We start from the raw sequence: 26,056 nt of genomic DNA on the forward strand, positions 1-26,056 counted from the left end.
AAGCCAGAGGAATTTAGCACTTTTAATGCTAATACTCTGCCACAAAAGCTTCTGAAAAATGTTTTAATTTAAAATAAAAATGCAAAATGGCAGATATCAGAGATGTCACAGGTCAGCTGGTCGACGAGAGGGAGTAAGAGGATCCGGCAGGTCTGAGTTTATAGACTTGTGAGATGAGCTTACTCAGTTGTGCTCTATCTCTGCCTGCTGAAACAAAAGCAGCACAGCCAACAGAGATCCCGCCAGCAGCTCACCTCACCACGTAATTATTAACTCCACGCGTTGATGCAAGAGTGACTTTGGCCACATAACAATCGTGGCGTCTCTGTCGGTAAACGGTGTCTAACAACAACTATGGACGACAAGACACAGAAGCTAAACCTGAAACGGGAAGTGGGGCTGGTGGGAGCTGTGTCCCTCATTGGAGGGACGATGATTGGATCTGGGATCTTCATGTCCCCACAGACGGTGCTCTACACCATCGGCAGTCCTGGAGCCAGTTTAGTCGTGTGGGCGTGCTGTGGTTTACTGGTCATAATGGCGTCTTTCTGCTACGTTGAGCTGGGCACCGTTATAAAAGAGTCCGGCGGGGAGTACATCTACATCCTCAGGACTTCAGGTCCCATCCTCGCCTTCATGCTGATCTTCAGCTCGGTGATATTTGTGAGACCTGCCGGTGTTGCTGGCATCTCGCTGAGTTTTGCTCAGTATGTCGTGGCTCCTTTCTACACCAACTGCAACCCTCCGGTGCTGCTGGTGAAGTGCGTGGCTGCAGTTGCAATTCTAACGCTGGCCATGGTGAACTGCCTCAATGTTCGCTTTTCAATGTCAGTCCAAGTGTTCTTCATGGTGGTCAAGGTGCTGGCCCTGGCAGTCATCATCATCGGAGGTATGGTGATGCTGAGCCGAGGGCAAACTGAAAACTTTGAAGACTCCTTTGCGGGCACAAATGTGGGCATCAATCCGATTGGTATTGCTTTCTACCAGGGCCTGTGGTCCTACGATGGCTGGAACAATCTGAACTATGTTACTGAGGAGTTGAAACGTCCCGAGGTAAGTCGAAGGATGTGGGCTTTCATTGGGAAGTTTTGCCATTCCAAGGACAAGATGGCCGTGCGACCGCTGCTGCCCCTCGGCATCAAAGTGGTATCACCTTGTTGTCTGCTGCTTCAATGTCTTTATCCACATTTCTGAGGTAGAATACCTCTTGTACAGTTTAGATTTATATACTTCCACCTCCTTTAGTAGTTAGCTGTGGTCCTAGCAGATAGATAGCACCAGCCCAGTAGAGGTAGTATGCTGTGTATGTTATGTATGATATGTTGAGTTTGTTAGCATCTATAAGTCCTGAGAAACCTTCTTCTTTCACTGTGTACCATGTATATAGATTGAACGGCAAACAAATCTGGCTGGACTCTTATGCACTGAAGGAGTTTGTGAGTAGCACGCGTAGGCAACCCCCGTCAAGGTGACCCTGATGCTGGTACTGGCTCTCCCCGCCAGCATCACCCCCCACAAAAAAATGTCACAATTGTTTTCTCAGGGGTGAAAAGTAGTGAATGTTTAGGGATGCATGGTTGTTACCCTGTCATGTAAATGTGACACCGTTCAAGCCAGAATATAGATGATTCATTCAATATGTAGACCTGCAACTGGAAATGATAGTCAGAGAAATGTCAGGCTTTTGTCTGATGTGGGCTAGCCAGCACAGTGGTGACCCACTTTGACCCTCTTTGATGGTCTCAGAAGGTTCAAATGTCCCGCTAAAGTTATTTGTGTCATCACTGTGTTGATGAACCGGGTTCAGAGGCGATTTGTGACTATATTTAGTCCTAATACCACCAAGGTGCCAGAAGCCAACAGTACTATTTGCATGGAGCCAACAAAGGTGGGAAGTAACGATGTACAAATACTTATTGAAGTTGAATTTTCAGGTATCTGTACTTTCACTTGAGTATGGTGTCCATAGCAAACCACTGTGCATGCATCCTACCGTAGGTTATGTATAGTTTCTCTAAACCTTGTCGTTTTGTTGCCTTAGCCTAACTAAACTGACAGAAAACTGAAAATAATCATTAAAAATCAGAAATAGTAAGTCTAAAATGATGCTTTTCACTGGACTCGCACCCTGATCTCTTGTGTAAAAGCCCAGAGTCTGACTCATTCATCTGCCACAATTTACTCCCTACACTAACTTTGTTGCTCTTCATACTTTTTTCTGGCAGAAAATATTTTGGCTAGCAAACTATTGCTAAATTAAGTAACAAATTCAACTTGGCTTTGTGGAAATAACCGTTGCCTTCAATAGTTAAATTTATCTACCACACCTGCAAAGAAAGGTGAGTCAGCTTCAAGTATGGTAAGTAGAGTGTAGCTAAGGAGTTATTAGAGGCCTACGCTAAGTAGCAGTAATTATTTGTGCCAGTGGAGTGGAGCTGGACTAGAAGGACTAATTACTGGCTTGGTGCCTGCTTGCTCATGTTGATTGAACCAGCGCCTTGCACTCCTGTTGTTTCTTTTGTGACATCAGTTCAGACCAGCATGCAGTTGGTTGACCTGGGGTGCCATTTAAGTCACTAGTGGTGCCCGTGAAAATGCTCAGGGTGGTTTGGACTCACTTGATTCTCTTGTGATGCTGCCCTGCAGTGTAATAATAATAATAATGGCTTGGATTTGTATGGCCCGTATACCCTCTGGCAGCATTGCAACAAAGTCTGCTGTGAATGCTGACAGATCATTTCTCTCTTTTGCATCAAGGGTTTTCACTGTGATCAACATGTTTCCAGAAAATAAAACATTTCATGTCTTATAGTATGCTGTCTTTGCCTTAATATTCAGAAAGTCAGGGAGCTTCTGAGCTTCCAACAAGGCCTAAAATCAATTCCTACATTCTTGGACTGAGTGTGGCCATGAGTGGGAGAAAGCGCTGCCCTGTCTTATGCTGGCCACACCAGAGTATTAGTTTGTGGGGTACATAATGAATGGAGAACGAACCTTTACCACCACTAATCCCAGTGGATTATTCAAATGGGTCCAAGAGATTTTCAGAACTCAAATGTTTTTAAGGGAATTCTGCAAACTATTTATGTGTAGTCCTGGGCCCAGATTTGAAAGAGTTTAATCTGGATCAGAATGATCCAGATTTGGAAATCCCGTTTTTTGCCTTCCAGGATCAGGTAATCTGTATTCATTTTGTGCTGGTTTTTCAAAGCAACATTTGATAGGGATCACGCTGATCCAGATTCAAACATTTCAAGACAACTCAAAACAATACAAAAGTTCTTCCCATACTATATTTTTACTCCTTATCTGAACAACAAACGTATAAAAACAAATAATATATTTTCAATGTTTTAAATCAGAAAAAAATACATAAAAAGACTAAATATCCAGTACAGCAACAACAAGGAAAATGATATGCAGTTGTTAGGAATTACTTTTGATTGGTTCATCTCTGACTGTGCAAATGACATTTAAAAACAATAAAGGCCTTGTGAGGGAAATTCCTATTTAATCATGTATTTCTGTAGGCAAATGGCTGTTTGTCCTAAATGCGTATTGCAGGACCATTTGCCACCAGGGGCGTCACCAAACAAGCCCTTTGATGCAGGATAAGACAATGACCCTTTGATCAAAGACAACATCTGGGGACACATGGAGAAGGGGGGCTGCAGGATGTCAGACCTGTATGTAAATTCAACTGCATTATAAGTGCCCATAGGAACAGTGACTCAGTCATTCCTGCGTTGCACTGGGGATGGCTCATGCTGCAGCATTAAAAGATCTTCAGATTTGGATATTATGTCTACTGGTATTTCATTGCCAACTCTCACCTGCACTAGACTAAACTGGTATTTCAGTTGCAACGACAGCCTATATTTTTGTTTTATCATGAATTGAATTTTGTTCATCTCACTGTATTGAAATTTGGCCTAATGATGTATGCTGTATTTACTTGATATTACTGTAACTTCAACACACACAAATCTTGTACAAAAATACAAAAAAAAAATAATATTCTTCATGGTACAAAAGGATTATTTGACCAATTTTAAAGAGTTATTACGTTCTGTTTCTGAAATCCACTCAAATCCACCTTCTGCTTGGATCAGGTTAATCCTGATTTGGGCGATCAAAGTTATCCCAATCCTGCTAAAATGTTTAGAAAACCCCAAAACGGAAGGTTTGATCCAGATCAAGATTGGCTTATGTGATCTAATCCGATTTCAGAATCCGTGTTCCCTTCTGAGAAAAACTAAAAAATTCAAGATTTAACCCAATCCCAAATCCAATCGGGTTACTTTTGAAAAACTGGGCCCTGATGATCATGGCTTGGCACTGCTTGCTGTAGTGGGTAGCCTACTCCCTTTCAAGCCATTTCACAGCAGAAAAAACAGGTATGCCACACCTCTGCCAGGGTGTAAAAGTGCGTGTCCACAGGCAGCGGTGTTTCACCGCGTCCCATTCATTGTCTATGTGAAAAGCTGTGCAATGCATTCTGGTAGCGTTGCGGCGAATGTCGAGAGACGGCGCGCGAGTTGGCCGCTCCTCATTTGCCTAAAGTTGAAGTCGAATCTACTTTATGCTAATCAGAGGCGCCGGGCTCGACTCGCCGCATCGGGAACGCTCGCGAACGCTCGCAAAAATGTGTTGTTTAAAGGAGAGCGCCTGTCAATCATCCTCTAGTGGCAGCCCACCAAGCGTGCAATACTGGGAAGCGGCGCGTCCACTCGCGTTTAAAATCGCCCCTGTGGACACGCACCTTAAGGGTTCAATCAGGTGCCCAACACTTAACTGTTGATCCACAGCCAGGTCGCATTACACTGTAAGTGCCTTTGAAGACACATCAGCTCTGAAACGATGGAGAGTAACACTAAGAGACTCAATCTCAATAGGGAAGTTGGGATTATTGGAGGTGTGTCATTCATCGCTGGAACCATAATAGGATCTGGGATTTTCATATCCCCCCAGTTTGTGCTGTCTGCTATCGGCAGCCCCGGGGCCAGCTTTGTTATATGGACTTGCTGTGGGTTGATCGCCATGCTGGCGGGGCTCTGCTATGCCGAACTGGGCACAGTCATACCAGAGTCTGGAGGAGAGTTTATCTACATCCTGCGGACGTCAGGGAGAGTGGTGGCTTTTATGTTTGTCCTCAGCTACATAGTTGTCATAAAGCCTGCCAGTGCCATAGGGGTTGCCCTGAGCTTTGCTGAATACGTTGTGGCCCCCTTTTACAGCGGCTGCAGCCCTCCACAGCTGGTGTTGAAGTTGGTGGCTGCAGGAGCCATCATGGTGCTCACTGCAGTTAACTGTCTGAGCGTCCGCTTGGCCACCGGCATCCAGGTGGTTTCTATGGTACTCAAATTGCTGGCACTGGCTGGGATCATATTGGGAGGTGTTGTGATGCTTTTCCAGGGACACACTGAGAACTTTGAAAAGTCCTTTGAGGGAACAAATGTTGATGTCGGCTCCATCGGCATTGCCTTCTATCAGGGCTTGTGGTCCTATGGTGGTTGGAACACTTTGAATTATCTAACTGAGGAGCTGAAACATCCAGAAGTAAGAGTTTCACTGTTCTCTGTTTTGACAATGAACTTTAATCCCAAAGAGCTGAGTGAATTTACTGCAATGGTTACTTATTGTTTACTGTAAAATGTAAAGATTGTCCCATCATGTGTGACAAATCAAAGGTTAAGAGATACACTTTAGACTTTTGATTTTATTGTCTCTGTCACGATCTTGGTTTATGTTATTTTGCTTCGTTTTATTTTGTAGTCCTTCTGTCTTGTGTTTTGCTTTACTTCCTGTTCAGTTTCCCTACCTTTCTCTGTGTCCCAGCTGTTTCTGATTGTTTCATCAGCCTTGCTTCCTGGGAGCCATATTGCCGTGGGCTACAGCCCCTGTAATAGCATCTCAGAAGATGTGAGGGGCTAGATTAAAAGCTAATCCATGCTCTATGATTTGGCACCTTTGGCACAGAGCCACCCCTCCACAAACATTATGTCTGGTCCTTGTACTTCTGGAGTGTGAGCTGTTGCCACATTATTGACAAGAAGCTAATGCATTCCCTGTATGAACTAAGCCTTGGTTTTGCCCTATCACCAGTTCTGTCTGGTATTTGCATAGACAGAATCTCTGCCTGGTAGAGCAGTTTCAGGTTGGCACCTCTTCTTTTTGCAGATGATGTAGTTTTCCTGGCTTCATCAAGCTGTTATTCTAGTGCATACTAGGATGACTGCAGGCAGTTTGAAGTAGCTGGAAAGAGAATCACCACCTCCAAGTAGGCGGCCATGGTATTGAACCTCAAGGCAAAGCCCTCAATTTACCAATCATTTTACATTCCAGTGTTCACCTTTGACCCTGAGCGTTGGCTTTTCGAGAAAGCAACGAATCACGGATAAAAGAAGCCACAATAACTTTTCCTTCATAGAGTGGTTTTGGGCTTCATTAGGGAGTAGTATTTCACCTCACATGCAGTACCAATTATGTTGGGGCCAGCAGGGGTCGACAATTGGAATATGGCTATTTAAAGGAATTAATTATTGATAAAAAATAATTAATGGATTTAATTTGTATTAAATAATTCTCGGGCAACACCCTTTTAGAATTTGGCAATTCATTTCAGGTTGCAGCGGGTGGTGACAGTTCAAGGCGTAGAGCGGAGGGATGTGGTGGAATTCATGGGGTGGGGGGGAAGTCACAGTGGTGGTCAGACACGGTGAGCGGAGTAACAGAGAGTGCCGAGAAGCCACAGGATCTTGTGAAGACAAGGCCAAGTTGGTTCCCGGCCCGGTGGGTGGGTGGAGAGGGGGGGAGAGTGTGAGGTCAAATGTGGAGAAGAAGTCAATGAATTCAGATGAGTGCAGCTTTCCTGGGTGGATGTTGAAGTCACCGAGGACGACGAGTGGTGTGCCATCATCAGGGGAGCAGCTTAGGAGGGCATCCATCTCATCTTAAAAGTCACAGAGAGGACTGGGTGGGCGACAAGCACATCAACAAGCTGTCAACATTTTTGCCAATTTATGGAGTAACCTCTTGTATAGAAGCGGGACAACCTCTTGCTCACCTGGTCATACAAGCTATTTGAGGCAGTAGGCTGAGAGGACTGAAATCAGCCAAATTGTATTTTAAGGTTAAAGAGAAGAAGAAAAATTTCAACTGATATCTTATACTATCAGCCAGGGAAATGGTGTCAGTACATGTGCTGATTTAAGATTCTTCACTTTAGTATTGCAGACAAACTCTTCATCATTTACATAAATGTGTTTACACAACATTAACTGCCCCATAAAAATGTTTTACCTTCTGGGGGGGAAAAAATAAAAAAATTCAAGATTTAACCCAATTCAAAATCCAATCGGGTTACTTTTGAAAAACTGGGCCCTGATGATCATGGCTTGGTACTGCTTGCTGTAGTGGGTAGCCTACTCCCTTTCAAGCCATTTCACAGCAGAAAAAAAAAGATATGCCACACCTCCGCCAGGGTGTAAGGGTTCATTCAGGTGCCCAACACTTAACTGTTGATCCACAGCCAGGTCGCATTACGCTGTAAGTGCCTTTGAGGAGACATCAGCTCTGAAACGATGGAGAGTAACACTAAGAGACTCAATCTCAATAGGGAAATTGGGATTATTGGAGGTGTGTCATTCATCGCTGGAACCATAATAGGATCTGGGATTTTCATATCCCCCCAGTTTGTGCTGTCTGCTATCGGCAGCCCCGGGGCCAGCCTCGTTATATGGACTTGCTGTGGGTTGATCGCCATGCTGGCGGGGCTCTGCTATGCCGAACTGGGCACAGTCATACCAGAGTCTGGAGGGGAGTTTATCTACATCCTGCGGACGTCAGGGAGAGTGGTGGCCTTTATGTTTGTCCTCAGCTTCATCATTGTCATGAGGCCTGCCAGTGCCACAGGAGTTGCCCTGAGCTTTGCTGAATATGTTGTGGCCCCCTTTTACAGCGGCTGCAGCCCTCCACAGCTGGTGTTGAAGTTGGTGGCTGCAGGAGCCATCATGGTGCTCACTGCAGTTAACTGTCTGAGCGTCCGATTGGCCACCGGCATCCAGGTGGTTTCTATGGTAGTCAAATTGCTGGCACTGGCTGGGATCATATTGGGAGGTGTTGTGATGCTTTTCCAGGGACACACTGAGAACTTTGAAAAGTCCTTTGAGGGAACAAATGTTGATGTCGGCTCCATCGGCATTGCCTTCTATCAGGGCTTGTGGTCCTATGGTGGTTGGAACACTTTGAATTATCTAACTGAGGAGCTGAAACATCCAGAAGTAAGAGTTTCACTGTTCTCTGTTTTCACAATGAACTTTAATCCCAAAGAGCTGAGTGAATTTACTGCAATGGTTACTTATTGTTTACTGTAAAATGTAAAGATTGTCCCATCATGTGTGACAAATCAAAGGTTAAGAGATACACTTTAGACTTTTGATTTTATTGTCTCTTTCATAATCTTGGTTTATGTTATTTTGCTTAGTTTTATTTTGTAGTCCTTCTGTCTTGTGTTTTGCTTTACTTCCTGTATCTGATTGTCTTGTCAGCCTTGCTTCCTGGGAGCCATATTGCTGTGGGCTACAGCCCCTGTGGTAGCATCACGGAGGTGTGAGGAGCTAGATTAAAAGATAATCCATGCTCTATGATTTGGTACCTTTGGCACAGAGCCACCTCTCCACAAACATTGTCTGGTCCTTGTATTTCTGGAGTGTGAGCTGTTGCCACATTATTGACAAGAAGCTAATGCATTCCCTGTATGAACTAAGCCTTGGTTTTGCCCTATCACCAGTTCTGTCTGGTATTTGCATAGACAGAATCTCTGCCTGGTAGAGCAGTTTCAGGTTGGCACCTCTTCTTTTTGCAGATGATGTAGTTTTCCTGGCTTCATCAAGCTGTTATTCTAGTGCATACTAGGATGACTGCAGGCAGTTTGAAGTAGCTGGAAAGAGAATCACCACCTCCAAGTAGGCGGCCATGGTATTGAACCTCAAGGCAAAGCCCTCAATTTACCAATCATTTTACATTCCAGTGTTCACCTTTGACCCTGAGCGTTGGCTTTTCGAGAAAGCAACGAATCACAGATACAAGAAGCCACAATAACTTTTCCTTCATAGAGTGGTTTTGGGCTTCATTAGGGAGAAGACGAGAGATGACTGTAAATTGCCTTTAGGAATGACACACACTGTTTAATTATACCCAGCTCTGTCCACCAGGAGCGTTTTGGTGTCAGGAAACCATACACTCTTAGAAATAAAAGTGCTAAGTAGAACCATATAAGGTTCTTCGACTTGTCCTCATAGGAGAACCCTTTTTGGCTCTAGGTAGAACCTTTTTATAAAGGTTCCACCTGGAACCCTTTTGGAGGGTTCTACCGAGAACCCCACATAATGGGTTATACCTAGAACTGTGTGTGTAAGGTTCCACCCAGAACCCCCCCATGAGAGGTTCTACAAAGAACCCATACTGGGGGTTCCACCAAGAACCCTTTCATTTTCCAAGGGTTTAATCTAGAACCCAAACAGGGAGTTCCACCCAGAATCCCTCATTAGAGGTTCTACAAAGAATCCACACAGGGAGTTCTGTGTAATCTCCAGCAACGGTGACATGGCAGAAAGGGAGACAAAAAAGAGTTTTAGTTCCATCAATCCAAGGTGCATTTACTGTGCCTTATTGTAAGCTATATACAAACAATAAAATAATGCATGGTCCAATGAAAGGAATCAGAGTACATACTGTATGTAGTAATCGTGACAGTGGAACAGAATCATGAGAAAGTGAGGGAACCCCACAACGTTTTCACATTGATTTAAATAATGTTAAAATACTTTTCAGTGTTATGTTACAAGTACTCAAAATGTGTAAGCTGTGTTAGTCATTTCTACAAGAAAACAAACAAACAAGCAAACGAACAAAACATAACAAGAAACAAATGCTTAGTCCACCTTTCACCATAAAAGTCCTCAGCTAGGGTCAAGCATGCTGAAATAAGATATTATATTTAGCTCACCTTGATTCTCTGAAGTTTCTTCTGTTCTCTCTCTCTTCTGTTCTTCTTTGTTCTGTTCTGTTCACAGTAATCACTATTGGTATGTCACACCTGGTTTGTAGAGGGGGGATACCAGACCATAGGGGTGTAACGGTACACAAAAATCTCGGTTCGGTACGTACCTCGGTTTTGAGGTCACGGTTCGGTTCATTTTCGGTACAGTAAGAAAACAAAATGCAAAATATAAATGTGCTAGTTGTTTATTACTTTTGTGCTTTTAACAGTAGGAACATGCACTGGAGCTAGAATGCTGCTCAAAAATATAAATACAAGTATTTAAAATATTTATTTAAAAAATAAAAATAAATAAAAATAACAGACTGTTTCTTTAAAAAAAATTCTCCATCTGATGTGCAAAATTGAACAGTTGCAACACTAAATAGTTTCAAGTTGTTGCTCAGATTAAATAACATGAATAAGGCTCAGACTGTTTTTTTAAAAACAAATCTTTTCTCCATCTGATGTGCAAAATTGAACAGGGCAGGGAGAGGCTGTTTAAATGCGGTGGGGAGCTGTGTTTGAACGTAGGGGGGTCCACACCGGACCGACTGCCCGACTCGCGTCGGTAAATGAAGTCGGGCTACTTAATATGGCCGACTCGAATGGCGGATTACACATTTGAATCGGCTGAAATGAACGCCGACGTGGGCCGATTCGAGCGACCACACCAAGTAGACTCATGTAACGGACGCCGACTCTCTCAAAGACGCCGATTTTCGGTGCGGTGTGGACCCGCCTTTACGCTCGTCTTTCTCCTCGTTGTAGCGATGTTCACGTGGGGGTGGTGCCGTTTCAAATACGTCAACAGGTTTGACGTGTTGCCAGAAACATACCCGACCTCACATGAACAATGTCGGCAAACCGCTTTGCTGAAGTGTTCCCAAACGGGAGTGTTAATGTCGCGGGAGGGTCCTCCAACTCTGGCGTGTTACCAACGCTAGCGGTATTAGCCATGACGTCCGCTACTACTGCTGTTTATTGTGTCGCGGTGTGCGCAACTGCGCATGTGCGGCTGCAGCACGCTCCACAAATGCGGTCCTCTACTTAATATGTCCGTATGGAAACTCGTTCGGTACGCCTCCGTTCCGAACCGAGCACCCCGTACCGAAACGGTTCAATACAAATACATGTACCGTTACACCCCTACCAGACCATATGGTGCAATCCATGGGGCAACCAGCTCTTAACTCACACATGACAGTCACCATGGGGCCAGCTCCCAGGCCCAACACACCAAACCTTGCCCTTTCCCCTAGGAGATCAAGGTTCAATTCCCGGCATCAACAAACCCTGATGCAGTAGCCCCAAAGTCAGCATTACAATATGATTTTTTCATCAGTTAAGGCTTGGCCTCTGACATCAAAGACCTTTCTTTATCACTGAACTTATGTGCAGCTTCACAACTTGACTAAGCCAGTAAGCAGGGTACAGCAGCCATGGGATGAGGCCGATCATGGAAAAGTATGAGGAGGAGACAAATACATGAGTAAAATTGTCTGTAAAATAAGTGTTTTCAAATTGTCTGTCATTAATCCACACATCACCTCAGTAGGCATTAACATGGTCACTCTGCATCAACCAGGGGCCTGTACTACGAAGCAGGATTTGTGCTTAGTGAGGTAACTTAAGCGTTAACCCTGGGTTTTCCGTCCTACGACGCTGGTTCACTTCTTACCGGGGTAGGTTGCCATGGTAACTTACGCTGTGGAGCTAACCTGCTCCGGAGCAGGTTATGTTCCTGATAAGAGATCAACGCGGAGAAACACACCGCCGACTGACCAATCAGCTGTCTTGGTGCGTGTATATAAAAAAAAAAGAAGCTCGGTGGATCGTGAGAGGGTCTCGTAGGAGAACTATAGAGTGTACAGAGACCGGCAAAACCCTTTTTCTGTCCCTGACGATGTTTTTTATGAGAGATACAGATTCTCATCAGAGGGAAAGACTTTTCTGTGTCAGCGTACAGCCTACTGACCACTTTGAATTATGTTTTTATATTTATTTGATTTGCTCCCAAGTCCGTTTTACACCGCCGGGATTGCAGCTGAAAGAATGAGGCTAATATTGTCATAAACCACATTATAAGAATACATCCAAGCAACAAATTCATTATTTTAAAGTTATATGTTTGGCCTTTTATTGCTGAAGGACATCATAAGAGTTAAAGGGACTAAAGAAAGAGTGACGACATGATTTAAAAGACGGCCCCTGCAAGGGGCCCCGGTTCGAAGTTACAACAGTAACTTCACTATCAGCGAAGTTACTGTTGTACTCAAATCAGTCAGATCTACTAGTGCCCTTATGACTTCGTATTTTTGTAAGATTATGGATTATCCGCTGCCGTAGACTGATCCATGTATGTGATTGGTCAAATGCTGCAAACGCCGCCTCTTTCATGTGCACGCGCTCATAGCTGGACAGGTAAACCCTGGGTTGAGTTAACGAGTTGATAACCAGCTTCGTGTGACCGCTTATCTCCGATTGCCTTTGTTAGGGTTACTTAAGCTGGAACTCTGAAAGATACCCTGGGTATGTTGAACTTGCTTCGTAGTACAGGCCCCAGGCCTTGAACTCACAACCTCAAACTGTATCTCTAGATCACCTGACTTGTAACAAACATTTTCAAAAGCCTTTGTCCAGTGAGTAGTATAGCTCACTTAGATGCCCCAGAAAGAGGGGTTATATCTTTGCTGCAGGGACCCAGGGTTCAATTCCCCCAGCTACTTCTTTGCTGTGTGTCATATCCTCCTGATGAAGGGAGTAGTGTAACTAAACTTTAAAAAATAAACACAATTATAGCTGCTGCGCAGCGATAGGTCAGGTCTGGCCATTTTTGATAAATTTAGGCAATTTGGAGCAACAAACAGGAGAATAGGAAGGCAAGACAGTTGACATTATAATGTTCATTTTGCACCAGTCGAGGCTGAAATCCACAATTTCTGGAACCAAAGACCATTGTCTATCGATCTGAGCTAATTGGCAAGTGGTAACTCAACTGTGGCTTCACAAATTGAGTAAGACATTTGAAACCACTGTAAAAAAAAACAAAAACAGTTTTTGAGGTAAAAATCTGATGTTTTTGTCAAACATCATCTACCATGACTCTAAAATTTTGTACATTTGTTTCACAAAGTCTACCAGGTATTTTGATGTATTACCATAATCACCCTTGCTGAGCCTTGAACCCACATCGTCTGGCACCAAGAACCAGCTCCTAGCAAACTGAGCTAATTGTCTGGAAGTGCAATCAGCAAGGTATGATATCTGTCAACATAGGAATTGAACCTGTGACCTAAAAGCAGAAGTCACGCGGTTGGCTACAGAACAAGATGGCAGGTTGAGCACTTTGCTCCCGCGAGTCAGCGTATTATTAACCCCCGCTAGCTTAATTAAAATATAACGAAGTGGTCTCTTTTAAGATTATGATGGGGGGAAAGAAAGGCAGAGGTAGAGGGGCGCAAGATACAGCAGAGAATGATTCCTGAATGACATCAAACCATTGTTGCTGTTTAGGTGAATCAGGTTTATACCAGCTTCTAGTTATGGTTTTCCTTGCTGCTGTGAGGAGTACTTTTATCAAGTATCTGTCCCTCTGTAGAGTAACCAGTGAAATGTGACCAAAGTACAAGACAGTGCATGACAAAGGAATCTTATATCCAAGCACATTAATTAAGATTAAAGGCCAACATGAGATGGCCTTTAATCTCATGAGATGAGGGCCAACATGGCGGCGACTCAACACCGGGAGCGGTGCGCACAGGGCTTGAAACTATAAGTAAGCAGATCAGCGAACTCAAGTCTGAACTAAAGCAAGACTTAAAAATGTTCAAAGACGAAATTAAACGTGACATGAGAGAAGAACTCATCGAGTTCAAGCAAGATGTTAACCGGCAGCTAGCTACAAACATGCTAGCCATGCAGGAGCACAACGAGAAAATCGACAAGATGGCTACGCGGATCGACGATACCGAAACGTGGAGCGTGGAGGCTAACGCAGCCCTTCAGCAAACCATACAGGATCAGCAGAAGCTAGAAGACAAGCTGAATGACATAGAGTCGAGGGCAAGACGAAACAACCTGAGGATCCACGGTGTGCCGGAGGACGCAGAACAAGGCTCGGTGATGGAGTTTGTCGAAAAACTGCTCCGGTCCGAACTCAAGCTGAACGACGATGTGGATTTACAAATACAACGCGCACACAGAGCCCTGGCGCCCAAACCGGGCCCAAACTCGCCTCCAAGGTCTATTATCATCAATTTCCAGCAATACAGCACCAAGGAGATGGTTATCCAAAAAGCATGGCGACAGAAAATCACAATGGGAGAGAAACCGCTGTATTTCGATCATGACTATACAGCTACCGTTCTACAACAGCGCAAGGCATTCACCAATATCAAAAAGGCTCTCAAGGAAAAGGGCATTCGTTTCCAGACGCCCTTCACGCGGATGCGCATTCACTGGGAGAGCGGTGTGCAGGTGTACGGCAGTGCCTGGGAGGCAGCGCAGGAGCTCCGGCAGCGGGGATACAGCGTGGAGGTGCCAGAGAGACCACCCGGTAGGAGTCACCTGTTGGAGCTTCTCCAGCGTGCTACACCGTGGCAGCGAGTGGGATCAAATGCAGATGTAGGCACTGCCAGACGCGCTAAAGAGCGCCTACGGAAATTTCAGCATAGACGCCAGGAAGAACAGTAGTGTTTAAAAAACTGATGGTAAACAAGCGACCCTTAACATAATAATAAACATTGTAGTCATGCGCTGGCTGGCGGGCCAGCGAGAGTCCGGCCCTACCAACGGTCTCACACGTAAGTTCAAGTGACAGTTTGTAGCGGACTAATTGGGGAGGGGGCCCTTTCCTTGTGAGAGGTTTATTTCCCCCTCAGCTGAAAACTGGAGAATGCTCTTCAGACTTTGGAAGTCCTTTCACTTTACTGTTATAATGCTTGTTCTAAGCCGTTCTGGGCTTGTTATTGTGTTCCAGTTATCATTGGTTACTAAGTTAAGCCTGTGGAAACATAATGTTGTAAGATTGACTCAGTTAAGTTATGATGCAGCCAGATGAGGTTAAGCTAATGTCCTTAAATGTGAACGGTTTGGGAAACCCGATTAAAAGGTCTAAGGTAATGGCAAAATTGAAAAAAGAGAAGGCAGATATTATTTTTATGCAAGAAACCCATCTCTCCCAACAAGAACATGAGAAATTGAAACGATTTGGTTTTAAAAATACTTTCTATAATTCATTTGTGCAAAGTCATAGAAGAGGGATTGCTATTCTGGTCGCTAATAAATTCAAATTTGAATCTTTTAAAGGAGTCATAACCTGGTTTTATACGTATCCAGCCCCCCTTGGATCGCTTTGGATCAATTCGTAAAACTTATTAGAAAAAAAAAAAAAAATTTAATCAAACATTGAGCTTGTTCTGACCCATTTTCGTACCGCGATTTTATCACGCGAGATTACGCGCAAGGTTTTGACTGGTCCGGATGTGCATTGTATAATATGTAATGAGGCGCGCGTTGATTCGCCGCAGGAAGGACAGAGCCGGGGGGGCTTGCCTGCATGCAGACTCCAAAAAAATTGACCCACTGGTCCCTGGTGGATTGATCTGCCGACGCAGGGATATTAAAAATACTTGGATGTTGATTGTGGCAACCAACCACCGCGCACTTTACATGTGAACAACGTTTTGACATCTTGCTGTTCTCTAATGGCGGCGCTTCGGCGATTTCAGGTAGCGGACGGGGCGGGGTTGGGTGGTGAAAGAGGGGTGGGCTTATGCAAGTAGCCTCCACGGTGACGTCACCGTAGGCGCAGAATCAAAATCTCGTGCTTTAGGAATGCACACCCTTGTGTGCTATTCCTGTTCGGAAAAAGAGCAGAAGCGAAAAAACGGCGCCACTTTCAAACTCCAGCCTTTCAGGCAAGTTTCAACTGAGGTCAAACACAGATATGCATGTTTTAACAAGAGAAATTGCGATTTCCTGGTGATGACTCCTTTAAAGAAATAAAAGAAAAGGAGGGCAGATATCTCATTGTTAAGGGTAGGATTGAACAGGATATAGTAACCTTAGTAAATGTATATGCACCACCTGATACTAACAAACTGTTTTTCAAATCATTAATGGATGTGATTGCACTGGAAGCTGAGGGTGTCTGCATATGTGGTGGAGATTTTAATGTAGTATTGAGTCAACATTTAGACACAACTAGCTTAACGAGAAATAGAAATAAATTATCAAAATTGATTAACACAGCCTGGGATGATATCGGGTTTTGTGATGTCTGGAGACATATTAATCCATTTGACACAAACTACACTCACTACTCAGCTCCACATTGTACTTACTGAATAGATTATTTTTTTATGCCAAAAAGTGACTGTTATAGGGTAAAAGAATGTAGAATTGGGGTAGCTGATGTCTCTGACCACAGTGCTGTGTACTTGACAGTTCAAATAGAAGGAAGGAAGAGGAAGACGGGTTGGAGGTTAAATGTAGGTATGTTAAATAACAAAGCAGCTGTAGAACAGATAAAACTGGAAATTAAAGATTATCTGCAGATAAATGACAATGGAGAGGTGGACCCATCTATACTGTGGGACTCATTGAAGGCGGTGATGCGTGGGAATTTGATTGCTTTAACAGCATTAAACAAAAAAAAGAAAATCATGGAATATAATAACCTGGTATTAGATTTATCAAATGTGGAGCAACAACATAAGAAAATCAGAGACCCAGAACTGCTGGTGCATATAAAACAATTAAGGAAACAGATGAATGATCTATTAGAACAAGAAGTTGAGAAGACGGCCCGATTCTATAAGCAGACCTATTATAAATCAGGTCCTAAAGCAGCCAAATTACTTGCCCGACGCTTACGTAAACAACAAGTGGATAGTTCCATCCATAAGATACGGGACCCAGAAACAAATCATTTGAAATATCAACCACAGGAAATAGAGGCCATTTTTCTAAATTATTATAAACAATTGTATACAGAGACCTCTAATACCAAAGTGGAAGCCATGCAAATGTTTCTTAATGAACTTGATTTGCCTTTTATTGGCAAAGTACAAAATGATTTCATTATAGCAGATTTTACACTAGAAGAAATAAATAATGCAATTGGCAACTTAAAATCAAGTAAGACTCCAGGTAGTGATGGCTTCCCTGCGGAGTGGTATAAAACCTTTAAAGAAGAACTAGCTCCACTCCTGCTAAAAACATTTAATTGGATTAAAAGAGAATGTAATCTTCCGCCATCATGGAATGAGGCAGTCATTACAGTACTCCCAAAGGAGGGCAAAGATAGGGAATATAGTAGTAATTATAGGCCTATTTCAATTCTCAATGTAGATTATAAAATGTACACAGCCATTATCGCAAAAAGACTTGAGAATATTCTCCCAGAATTAATAGACGAGGACCAAACAGGATTTGTAAAAAGCCGACAAACACATGACAATATTAGAAGGACTCTACATCTGATAGATAGAATAGAAAGGGAAAATAAAAAGGCAGTAGTGCTAAGCCTCGACGCCGAAAAGGCTTTTGATCGGTTCAATTGGCAATTCCTGTATCAAACTTTAGATAGATTTGGCTTCAATGAGCAATCTGTAGATTTAATAAGAACACTTTATCAACAACCAACAGCAAAAATTAAAATTAATGGGTCATTATCTCCATCATTTATATTACAAAGAGGAACTAGACAAGGTTGTTGTCTCAGCCCCACATTATTTGCTTTTTATATTGAACCCCTGGCCCAGACAATCCGTCAACATGAACAACTACAAGGCATCACAATTGGACATAGAGATCATTTAATTAGTTTATTCGCGGACAATATTTTGGTCCATTTAGTGGATCCTGAGAAGTCGCTCCCCATATTGATGGACATCCTCGAAGAATTTAATTATTATGCTGGTTACAAACTAAATATTACAAAGACACAACTTTTGTCATTTAATTACAAGCCTTCAGAAGAAATAAAACATAGGCATGATTTAAAATGGGATATGGAAGAAATAAAATATTTAGGGGTAATCATTACAAAAAATTTGAACAGATTATACGAGGCAAACTATAATTTGATTGATCAGAATATTAAAAAGGATATTGAACGATGGTCCACCTATCCATTGGATTTTGGCAGTAAGATAAATGTAATTAAGATGAACATGTTGCCTAGATTGCTGTACCTGTTTCAAGCTTTGCCAGTAGGGGTTCCTAAACACCAGTTCTTTACCTGGGATAGACTTATTTCTAGGTTTATCTGGGATGGAAAGAAGCCTAGCATAAGATACACAACACTGCAGTTGGCCAAGCATAAAGGAGGAATGGCACTCCCAAATCTCAAAGATTACTTTTATGCAGCTCAGTTCCGTCCCCTTTTTCTGTGGTGTAATGATAACTATTTTGCTAGATGGAAGGAAATTGAGACATATGTTGAGGGTTATCAGATCCAGTCGGTTTTAGGAGAAAAAGAAATCCCCCTATTAGTCAAAAGTCAAATAGATTCAATAACCTCTGGCTCACTGGAGTTTTGGTTTGATTTTTTAAGGCAATTCAAACTAAGGAAAGACCAGAAAGTACTTAGATGGTTAGCCTTTGACACTCAATTTAAACCAGGAGAAAATGATGCCATATTTAAGCAATGGGGAGTAAAAGGTATTAAGGCAGTGTGTACACTGATGGAAAAAAACAAAGAATTACAGACTTTCCAAAAACTAAAAGAAACATTTTCTCTTCATAATCGGGACTTATTTAGGTATATACAATTTAGAGATTATTATAATAAAGAAATGAAGATGGAAATTGCTCACAAAATAAACCCAGTTATAAAGAATATGATCAATGCATATAAACCAAATAGTAAAAGTGTAAAAGTAATCTCCATGTTTTATGACAGTATTATGGAATGTAAGAGCAACTCAACATTGTATCTAAAATTAAGGTGGGAAAAAGAATTAAATGTAGACATTTCATCAGATGTATGGTACGATATGTGTGAGACTCAACATACTTCCACAAGTTCACAACAACTGAGGGTTTTCAACTGGAAAAATTTGGTGCGGTTTTTTATTACACCTAAAATCAGCAGTAAAGCATCTTTAACACCCCAACCATGTTGGAGACAGTGTGGCTGCTTAGTAGCACACCACACGCATATTTTTTGGAGTTGTGAAAAACTGAAGTCATTTTGGAAAGATGTACATTTAATCTTAATTAATGTGCTTGGATATAAGATTCCTTTGTCATGCACTGTCTTGTACTTTGGTCACATTTCACTGGTTACTCTACAGAGGGACAGATACTTGATAAAAGTACTCCTTACAGCAGCAAGGAAAACCATAACTAGAAGCTGGTATAAACCTGATTCACCTAAACAGCAACAATGGTTTGATGTCATTCAGGAAATAAGGACAATGGAACGACTGACTTGTGTGATACGTTTGAGGTTAGATTTGTATGCTAAGAGATGGCAGAAGTGGATACGTTACTTAGACTGTGAGCCAGTGTCCTTATATTTCGTCTGTTTGCATTCAAGTGTAAGGCAGCTACTTGAGCTGCGCTTAAACTTTACATAGGTATGTATTTCATTTTTTTATCTACACCACGTTTTCCCACAGGCTCCGTCTTTGTTTGTTTTTGTTATAATTGGTTGTTCATTACTGTATGTTTGTTTTATCTGCACTGAATTAACATCTGCAAGTTGATCTTAATATGTGTATTTGAGATGTGCTAAAAACTCAATAAAAACTAAAGTATAAAAAAAAAAAAAAAAAAGCAGAAGTCACAGTTTGTACAGACAGAGCTAAACAGACACATGATCAGCTCCCTCTGTCTGACCACTGACATGAAGGAACGGTCAACCTGGCTGTGTGGGTGAGTGTGGCGAGTCAGAGGAGGCCCTAATCTCCACATTCTGCTGGATAGCTCAGTGGGTTTTGGTACAGACTTTAGATTTGGAGGGTGGGGGTTAAAATCCCAGTCACAGCTAATCTTTGCCTGGGTCAACAAGATTTGCTGATAAAGGTCTTGCTTTCTTATACTAAGGGTTGTGAAAATAAATTGGTAACAGAACATTTCAGTTATAGGACTGCCATTATTTGTATGTCTGATCAGAATGTGTAAGGTGATAGACTAGCATGGTGGACCTGATGATGCCACCCAGCTAGCAGCTTAGCTCAGTCACTACTGCCAGTGACTTTAGACTGGGTGGCAGGTGTTCAAATCCCAAGATGGGCAATTATGTTACAGTTTGATCAACAGGATCTGGAGAAGAAGAAAAAAACAAATAAACCGAAAAAAAATGGATATGAAAAGTATTTGTATCAGTAGTCACAAGGAATTGTATTTTGCACCATTATTGGTAAGTGTTATCATGAAGTATGTCCCTGGTGACACAGGATCCATGCTTTCAACAATCCCTGAAGAACTCTTTCTTCCAAAAACGGTTCTCTGGATCAAAATAGTTCTTACTGGAACCCTTAGCGTTACCAAGAACCCTTTTAAAACCCTTTATTCAGGAAAGGGGTTTTAAAGGGTTCTCTCAATCAAAATGGTTCTTACTGGAACCATTAGTGTTACCAAGAACCCTTGAAAAACTCTTTCTTCAGAAAAGGGTTTTTCAGAAGCAAATGGTTCCAGGTAGAACCTCAACCCTTGTAGAAGAACCCTATTGGAACCCTTATTTCTAAGAGTGTAGCAAATACATAATAGGTGTGCCATCTGATCGGCCGCATTACACAGTTTGTAGGTTAGAAATGCACACATCTGCATTTTTGGAGTAACCTCTTGTATAGAAGCAGGACAACCTCTTGCTCACCTGCTGGTGCAAGCACACCAGGTGGCTGAGAGAAGAAGAAAAATCTCAACTGATATCTTATACTATCAGACAGAGAAATGGTGTCAGTACATGCGCTGATTTAAGATTCTTCGCTTTAGTATTGCAGACAAACTCCTCAACATTTAAATAAACGTGTTTACACAACATTAACTGCCCCATAAAAATTTACCACTGGTATAAAAATACTCTTTGCTGTTAAAAGGAAAAACACAATTTGAGCAAAGTCCAACACAAAGGGCCACACCAAACCTTGGGTTGGCCTTAGCAGTTAATCAACAACAAGTTCTGTGCATTTCCATTGTCCTCTACGACTGCCTTTGAAGACACATCAGCTCTGAAACGATGGAGAGTAACACTCAGAGACTCAATCTGAAGAGGGAAATTGGGATTATAGGAGGTGTGTCATTCATCGCTGGAACCATGATGGGATCTGGGATTTTCATATCCCCCCAGTTTGTGCTATCCGTTATTGGCAGCCCCGGGGCCAGCCTCGTTATATGGACTTGCTGTGGGTTGATCGCCATGCTGGGTGGGCTCTGCTATGCCGAACTGGGCACAGTCATACCAGAGTCTGGAGGGGAGTTTATCTACATCCTGCGGACGTCAGGGAGAGTGGTGGCCTTTATGTTTGTCCTCAGCTTCATCATTGTCATGAGGCCTGCCAGTGCCACAGGAATTGCTCTGAGCTTTGCTGAATACGTTGTGGCCCCCTTTTACAGCGGCTGCAGCCCTCCACAGCTGGTGTTGAAGTTGGTGGCTGCAGGAGCCATCATGGTGCTGTCCATAGTTAACTGTCTGAGCGTCCGCTTGGCCACCGGCATCCAGGTGGTTTCTATGGTAGTCAAATTGCTGGCACTGGCTGGGATCATATTGGGAGGTGTTGTGATGCTTTTCCAGGGACACACTGAGAACTTTGAAAACTCCTTTGAGGGAACAAATGTTGATGTCGGCTCCATCGGCATTGCCTTCTATCAGGGCTTGTGGTCCTATGATGGTTGGAACACCTTGAATTTTCTAACTGAGGAGCTGAAACATCCAGAAGTAAGAGTTTCACTGTTTTCACAATTTACTTTAATCCTAAAGAGCTGAGTGAATTTATTATATGGATTACTTATAGTTTACTGATAAGTACAAAGATTTTCATGAGGTAATATACTTGTGCAATTATCAATACATTCTGAGAAACTGGCACATTATGAGAAACACATTCATAATGCGCACTGGAATCAAATACCATGCAAATCTGACAAAGGTACCGATGGCCCTCTACTTCCCTCAGAGGAGAAGAAAACACAGAGTTGTTGTAATGCTTGAGCTCGTTTGTATGGACGTGCTGAAGGGTAGAGGAGCTACCTGATTGTTGAAGCCGTTGTGCCATTTATGAAGGCTTCATCTGTAATCAAGAGTTTTGTTATCCTCCTCAGTCCTTTGGAATACTGTGAACCCGAAGTGGTTTTCCGCCTTTGTCACAGGCGGTATCATCTCTGAGGTAGCCCTTGATTTAATCAGAGAGTCATTGTATGTTTCTTTGATGAGGAGGCGACTGGAACATGCTTGAAAGAGAGACTAGGGCTGGGTAGTTTTTCGATACCGATTCCAATACTGATTGCCAATAAATAAATAAAATGTTTTCGATGAAAGCCATTGCATAATAACCAATTAATAACACATCCAAGTATTTTACCTGCTCTTTAATGGTGTTAACAAATACAAGTACATCCTAAAAACATTCACAATTAATAAACAATTAATTTACAAAACAGATGATGAACAGTCTGGTATGTCTTCAGAAATGTAAGTTTTTTCCACGTTGTCTGGCTTCTACTCACTGTCATTACATGTGCATTACAATTTACAGATCACAATGGATCAACAAAGGCACAAAACATTAATCAGGTATAATTTGCAGAACTGCATTCTGGTCCGGATGGAAAAGCCTGAAGCTGAACAGGATTTTACATGGAGGAGGCTGTTTAACTTAATCCTGAAACCTGGCACCACTTAGCCTTGACAAGTGCATCAATACAAGGTGTCAAATCCTGAGCAGTAACCAATTTCATACGTCAGTCAAAGTCAGCAAACTCATCCAGTTGGTCAACAATGGCATTCAGCAAGGCAGAGTACGCTCTCACACCCTTTAACGCGGGCTGTCATCTTCCTCAGCTGCAGCATCTTAAACGCCTGGACCGCTGTCAGAGTCCAACTGTCTTCTTGGTGGCCAAGGTGCTGGTGTTGACGTGCATCGTGATTGGAGGAATAGTGGAGCTCATGCAGAACACTGTGGAGAATTTGAAAGTTGAGAATGCATTTAAAGGCAGTTCTCACTGAGCACTTTGGGAATGTCTTTTTATCAAGGACTGTGGTCTTACACCGGCTGGTACGACTTGAACTATGTCACGGAGGAGCTGAAAAGACCAAAGGTGAGACGGTAAAGAGCAGGAATGTGCATTTCTGCCCAAGTGAGTAAATAACAGCAGTATAACTCATCTTCACTGACAGATAAGACATTGTAAAAGACGGGTCAATCTGACATGGTGCCAGTATGTTGGCACCAGTGTGAATAAGAGTGTGAATGTGTGCTGCATTTGTGGTCATATGGTCATATATATATATATATATATATATATATATATATATACAGTATATATATTTAATTTCTCCGGGCTTCCCCTGGTAACCCCGTGTTTCACGTCGCATCGCTATGAACTGTGATTGGTGGAATCACTTCCTTAAACTTAGCTTCAGCTCTATCCGATATCACCGAGAGTAGTAGCTTTTTCCTAGAGGAGCGAAGTACAGTAGTAATAATTGAAAAGTTATAAATTAATGGTCGGATAAAGAAGAATTTTGAGGTAAGATTATTAATAAGATAAGGCGAGGTCGAGAGTGTGGCTATGACAGTGAGTCGGTTTATGTACACTCTGACTGAAGCCAATAGAATCTATTAAGGAAGTAAATGCTACACTAAGGCTGTCATTTACAACGTCCACATGGACATTAAAATCCCCCACAATGATTACTTTATCTGATTTAAGGACTAAACTTGATAGCAACTCAGAGAATTCAGATAGGAATTCAGAGTATGGACCAGGAGCACGATACACAATAACAAACAGAATTGGCTGCATTGTTTTCCAGTTTGAGTGCGAAAGGCTGAGAATCAGACTCTCAAATGAGTTATAGTTTAGTTTTGGTTTTGGATTGATTGATAGGCTTGAATCAAAATGGCTGTTCCTCCTCCACGTCTGCTGCCTCGAGATATATGAGTATTAATATGGCTGGGAGGACTAGCTTCGTTAAGCAAACAGTCTTCATCACGCAGCCAGGTTTCAGTCAGGCAGAATAAATCAATATGATTATCTGATATTAAGTCATTGACTAATACTGCTTTAGATGAGAGAGATGTAATGTTTAGGAGTCCACTACATCAGAAGTGTTCATTTTTATTAGGTTTTCATGTGAAACCCCTCTTCTGTTGAGTTAATGTAGGTGGTCGGGGACAGACACCGTTCGTAAGTGGTTTGGGGTGGGTGACTGCTTTATGTTGCTTCATTGGGAAATGTTTCCCTGGAAGTCGGTTCATCGATCCAGGGTCACCAGCATCCCCTTGTTCTTCCTTCCAGGTGAACCTTCCCCGGGCAGTGGTGATCGCCATTTCTCTGGTGACGGGCTTGTATCTGCTGGTGAACGTGAGCTACCTGACGGTTATGACGCCCAAAGAGCTCATGTCGTCCAGCGCCGTGGCAGTAACCTGGGGGTGAGACAGGACTCAGACAGACAGGTCCAGACTGATGCCTGATTGGTGTTCCTGCTGCTAAAATGCTCATTCTTTAAAGGCATATCACGTCGTATGTATTCAGCTGAAACAGAAGCAGTCTTTTGTATTCCACACATTCCTTGCCAGAAGCCTTCATTAACCACAATGCAACACGGCCACCAACAGTTCGGTCAGGGATATGGGTTCATTAAGCTATTTAGTGGTTAATCTGGAGCTCCACATCCCGCACATTATTTTCATTCTTCTTCAGGCTCAAGCTGCAGGCAAACAGATTTGAACACAGCTCCCTCTAGAGGCACAGAAAGCTACTACATCCTCATTTGTAGTGTACATCCCCATTGAGCTGAAAAGACCTTTTAACTGCCTCAGTCATCCGCCTGGAGTGAAAGTAGAGCTTGTATTGCATCCTTTAGAAGAGGTCTATCCTGATCACAGTTCAGTTTGAGTCTCTAACATGTCTGTAAGCGTTCACCTTCGTCCACAGGAACAAGGTGCTGGGGAGCTGGGGCTGGATCATGTCCGTGGCTGCAGCCCTGTCGGCGTTCGGCTCCCTGAACGGGACCTTCTTCAGCGGGGGCCGGGTGTGCTTCGTGGCTGCCAGGGAAGGACACATGGTGAGGGTCTCCACGTGGGCACGCACCTTCCACTGCTAAGCGTTGGGCGGCCGTCACAGCGTTTCCTCTGCTTGCTTTGCAGCCCGATATTCTAGCCATGGCTCACATCCACAGACTGACTCCGTCTCCGGCCCTGATCTTCACCACCGTGGTCTCCCTCCTGGTACTGATCCCCGGAGACTTCCAGAGCATCGTCAACTTCTTTAGGTGAAAGCTGGCTCTGCCTTCCGTTGACGGTCTATCACTTCTTTATTACTTGTGTCTCACGCTGCTCTTGGTTGACAGTTTCACGGCCTGGTTTTTCTACGCCATCACCCTGTCTGGACTCCTCTATCTGAAGATCAAGAAGCCGGAGCTCCCCCGGCCGTACAGGGTGAGTCACATTCACGCTCAGCGACTTCATCACAAGCATCATGTGTTAACAGAGACTTCCTCTCCACAGGTTCCCATGGTGCTGCCCATCCTGGTCCTGGTGGTGGCTGTGTTCCTGGTGCTGGCTCCCATCATAGACAACCCTCAGATAGAATACCTCTATGTGACTTTGTTCATCTTCAGTGGAGCCGTGCTCTACGTTCCCTTCATCCACTACAAGCTGTGTCCGGGGCTGCTGACCAAGCTCACGGTGTTCCTGCAGCTCTTCCTGCAGGTCGCCCCAGCAGAGAAGAACCTGTGATCTGGCAGGCTTGTTGCATTTTAACCCATGAAACACCGTTTCTTATTAATAAAGTTAAATGTTTGAAAGCTGATGTGTATTTAGCTGTGTCTGTTTG

General features: G+C 43.1%; 1 protein-coding gene across 3 annotated transcripts; it reads left to right on the forward strand.

Annotated features, from left to right (window-relative positions):
• The first annotated feature begins 351 nt into the window (after positions 1–351).
• Positions 352–25,974, forward strand: LOC311016457 (b(0,+)-type amino acid transporter 1). Of its 3 annotated transcripts, none has more exons than XM_084014149.1 (6): positions 352–1,053; positions 24,518–24,651; positions 25,157–25,286; positions 25,369–25,493; positions 25,572–25,659; positions 25,729–25,974. In XM_084014149.1, the coding sequence occupies exons 1-6, from the start codon at positions 355–357 to the stop codon at positions 25,957–25,959; spliced, it is 1,407 nt and encodes a 468-aa protein (XP_083870275.1). In that variant the 5' UTR covers positions 352–354; the 3' UTR covers positions 25,960–25,974. The 3 variants fall into 3 exon arrangements, with proteins under 3 accessions (XP_083870275.1, XP_083870276.1, XP_083870277.1); XM_084014150.1 differs by lacking the exon at positions 352–1,053 and adding an exon at positions 7,335–8,282; XM_084014151.1 differs by lacking the exon at positions 352–1,053 and adding an exon at positions 21,264–21,935.
• The last annotated feature ends 82 nt before the right edge of the window (positions 25,975–26,056 follow it).

This window comes from Eutrigla gurnardus (genome assembly GCF_963514095.1).
Source record: "Eutrigla gurnardus genome assembly, chromosome: 7".
Taxonomy (NCBI): domain Eukaryota; kingdom Metazoa; phylum Chordata; class Actinopteri; order Perciformes; family Triglidae; genus Eutrigla; species Eutrigla gurnardus.

Coding starts and splice junctions, on each gene's coding strand:
- LOC311016457 (XM_084014149.1), top strand. CDS start 355: ATGGACGACAAGACACAGAAGCTAAACCTGAAACGGGAAGTGGGGCTG. Junction 1,054..24,517: donor AGGAGTTGAAACGTCCCGAG/GTAAGTCGAAGG, acceptor TCTTCCTTCCAG/GTGAACCTTCCCCGGGCAGT. Junction 25,660..25,728: donor AGCTCCCCCGGCCGTACAGG/GTGAGTCACATT, acceptor TCCTCTCCACAG/GTTCCCATGGTGCTGCCCAT.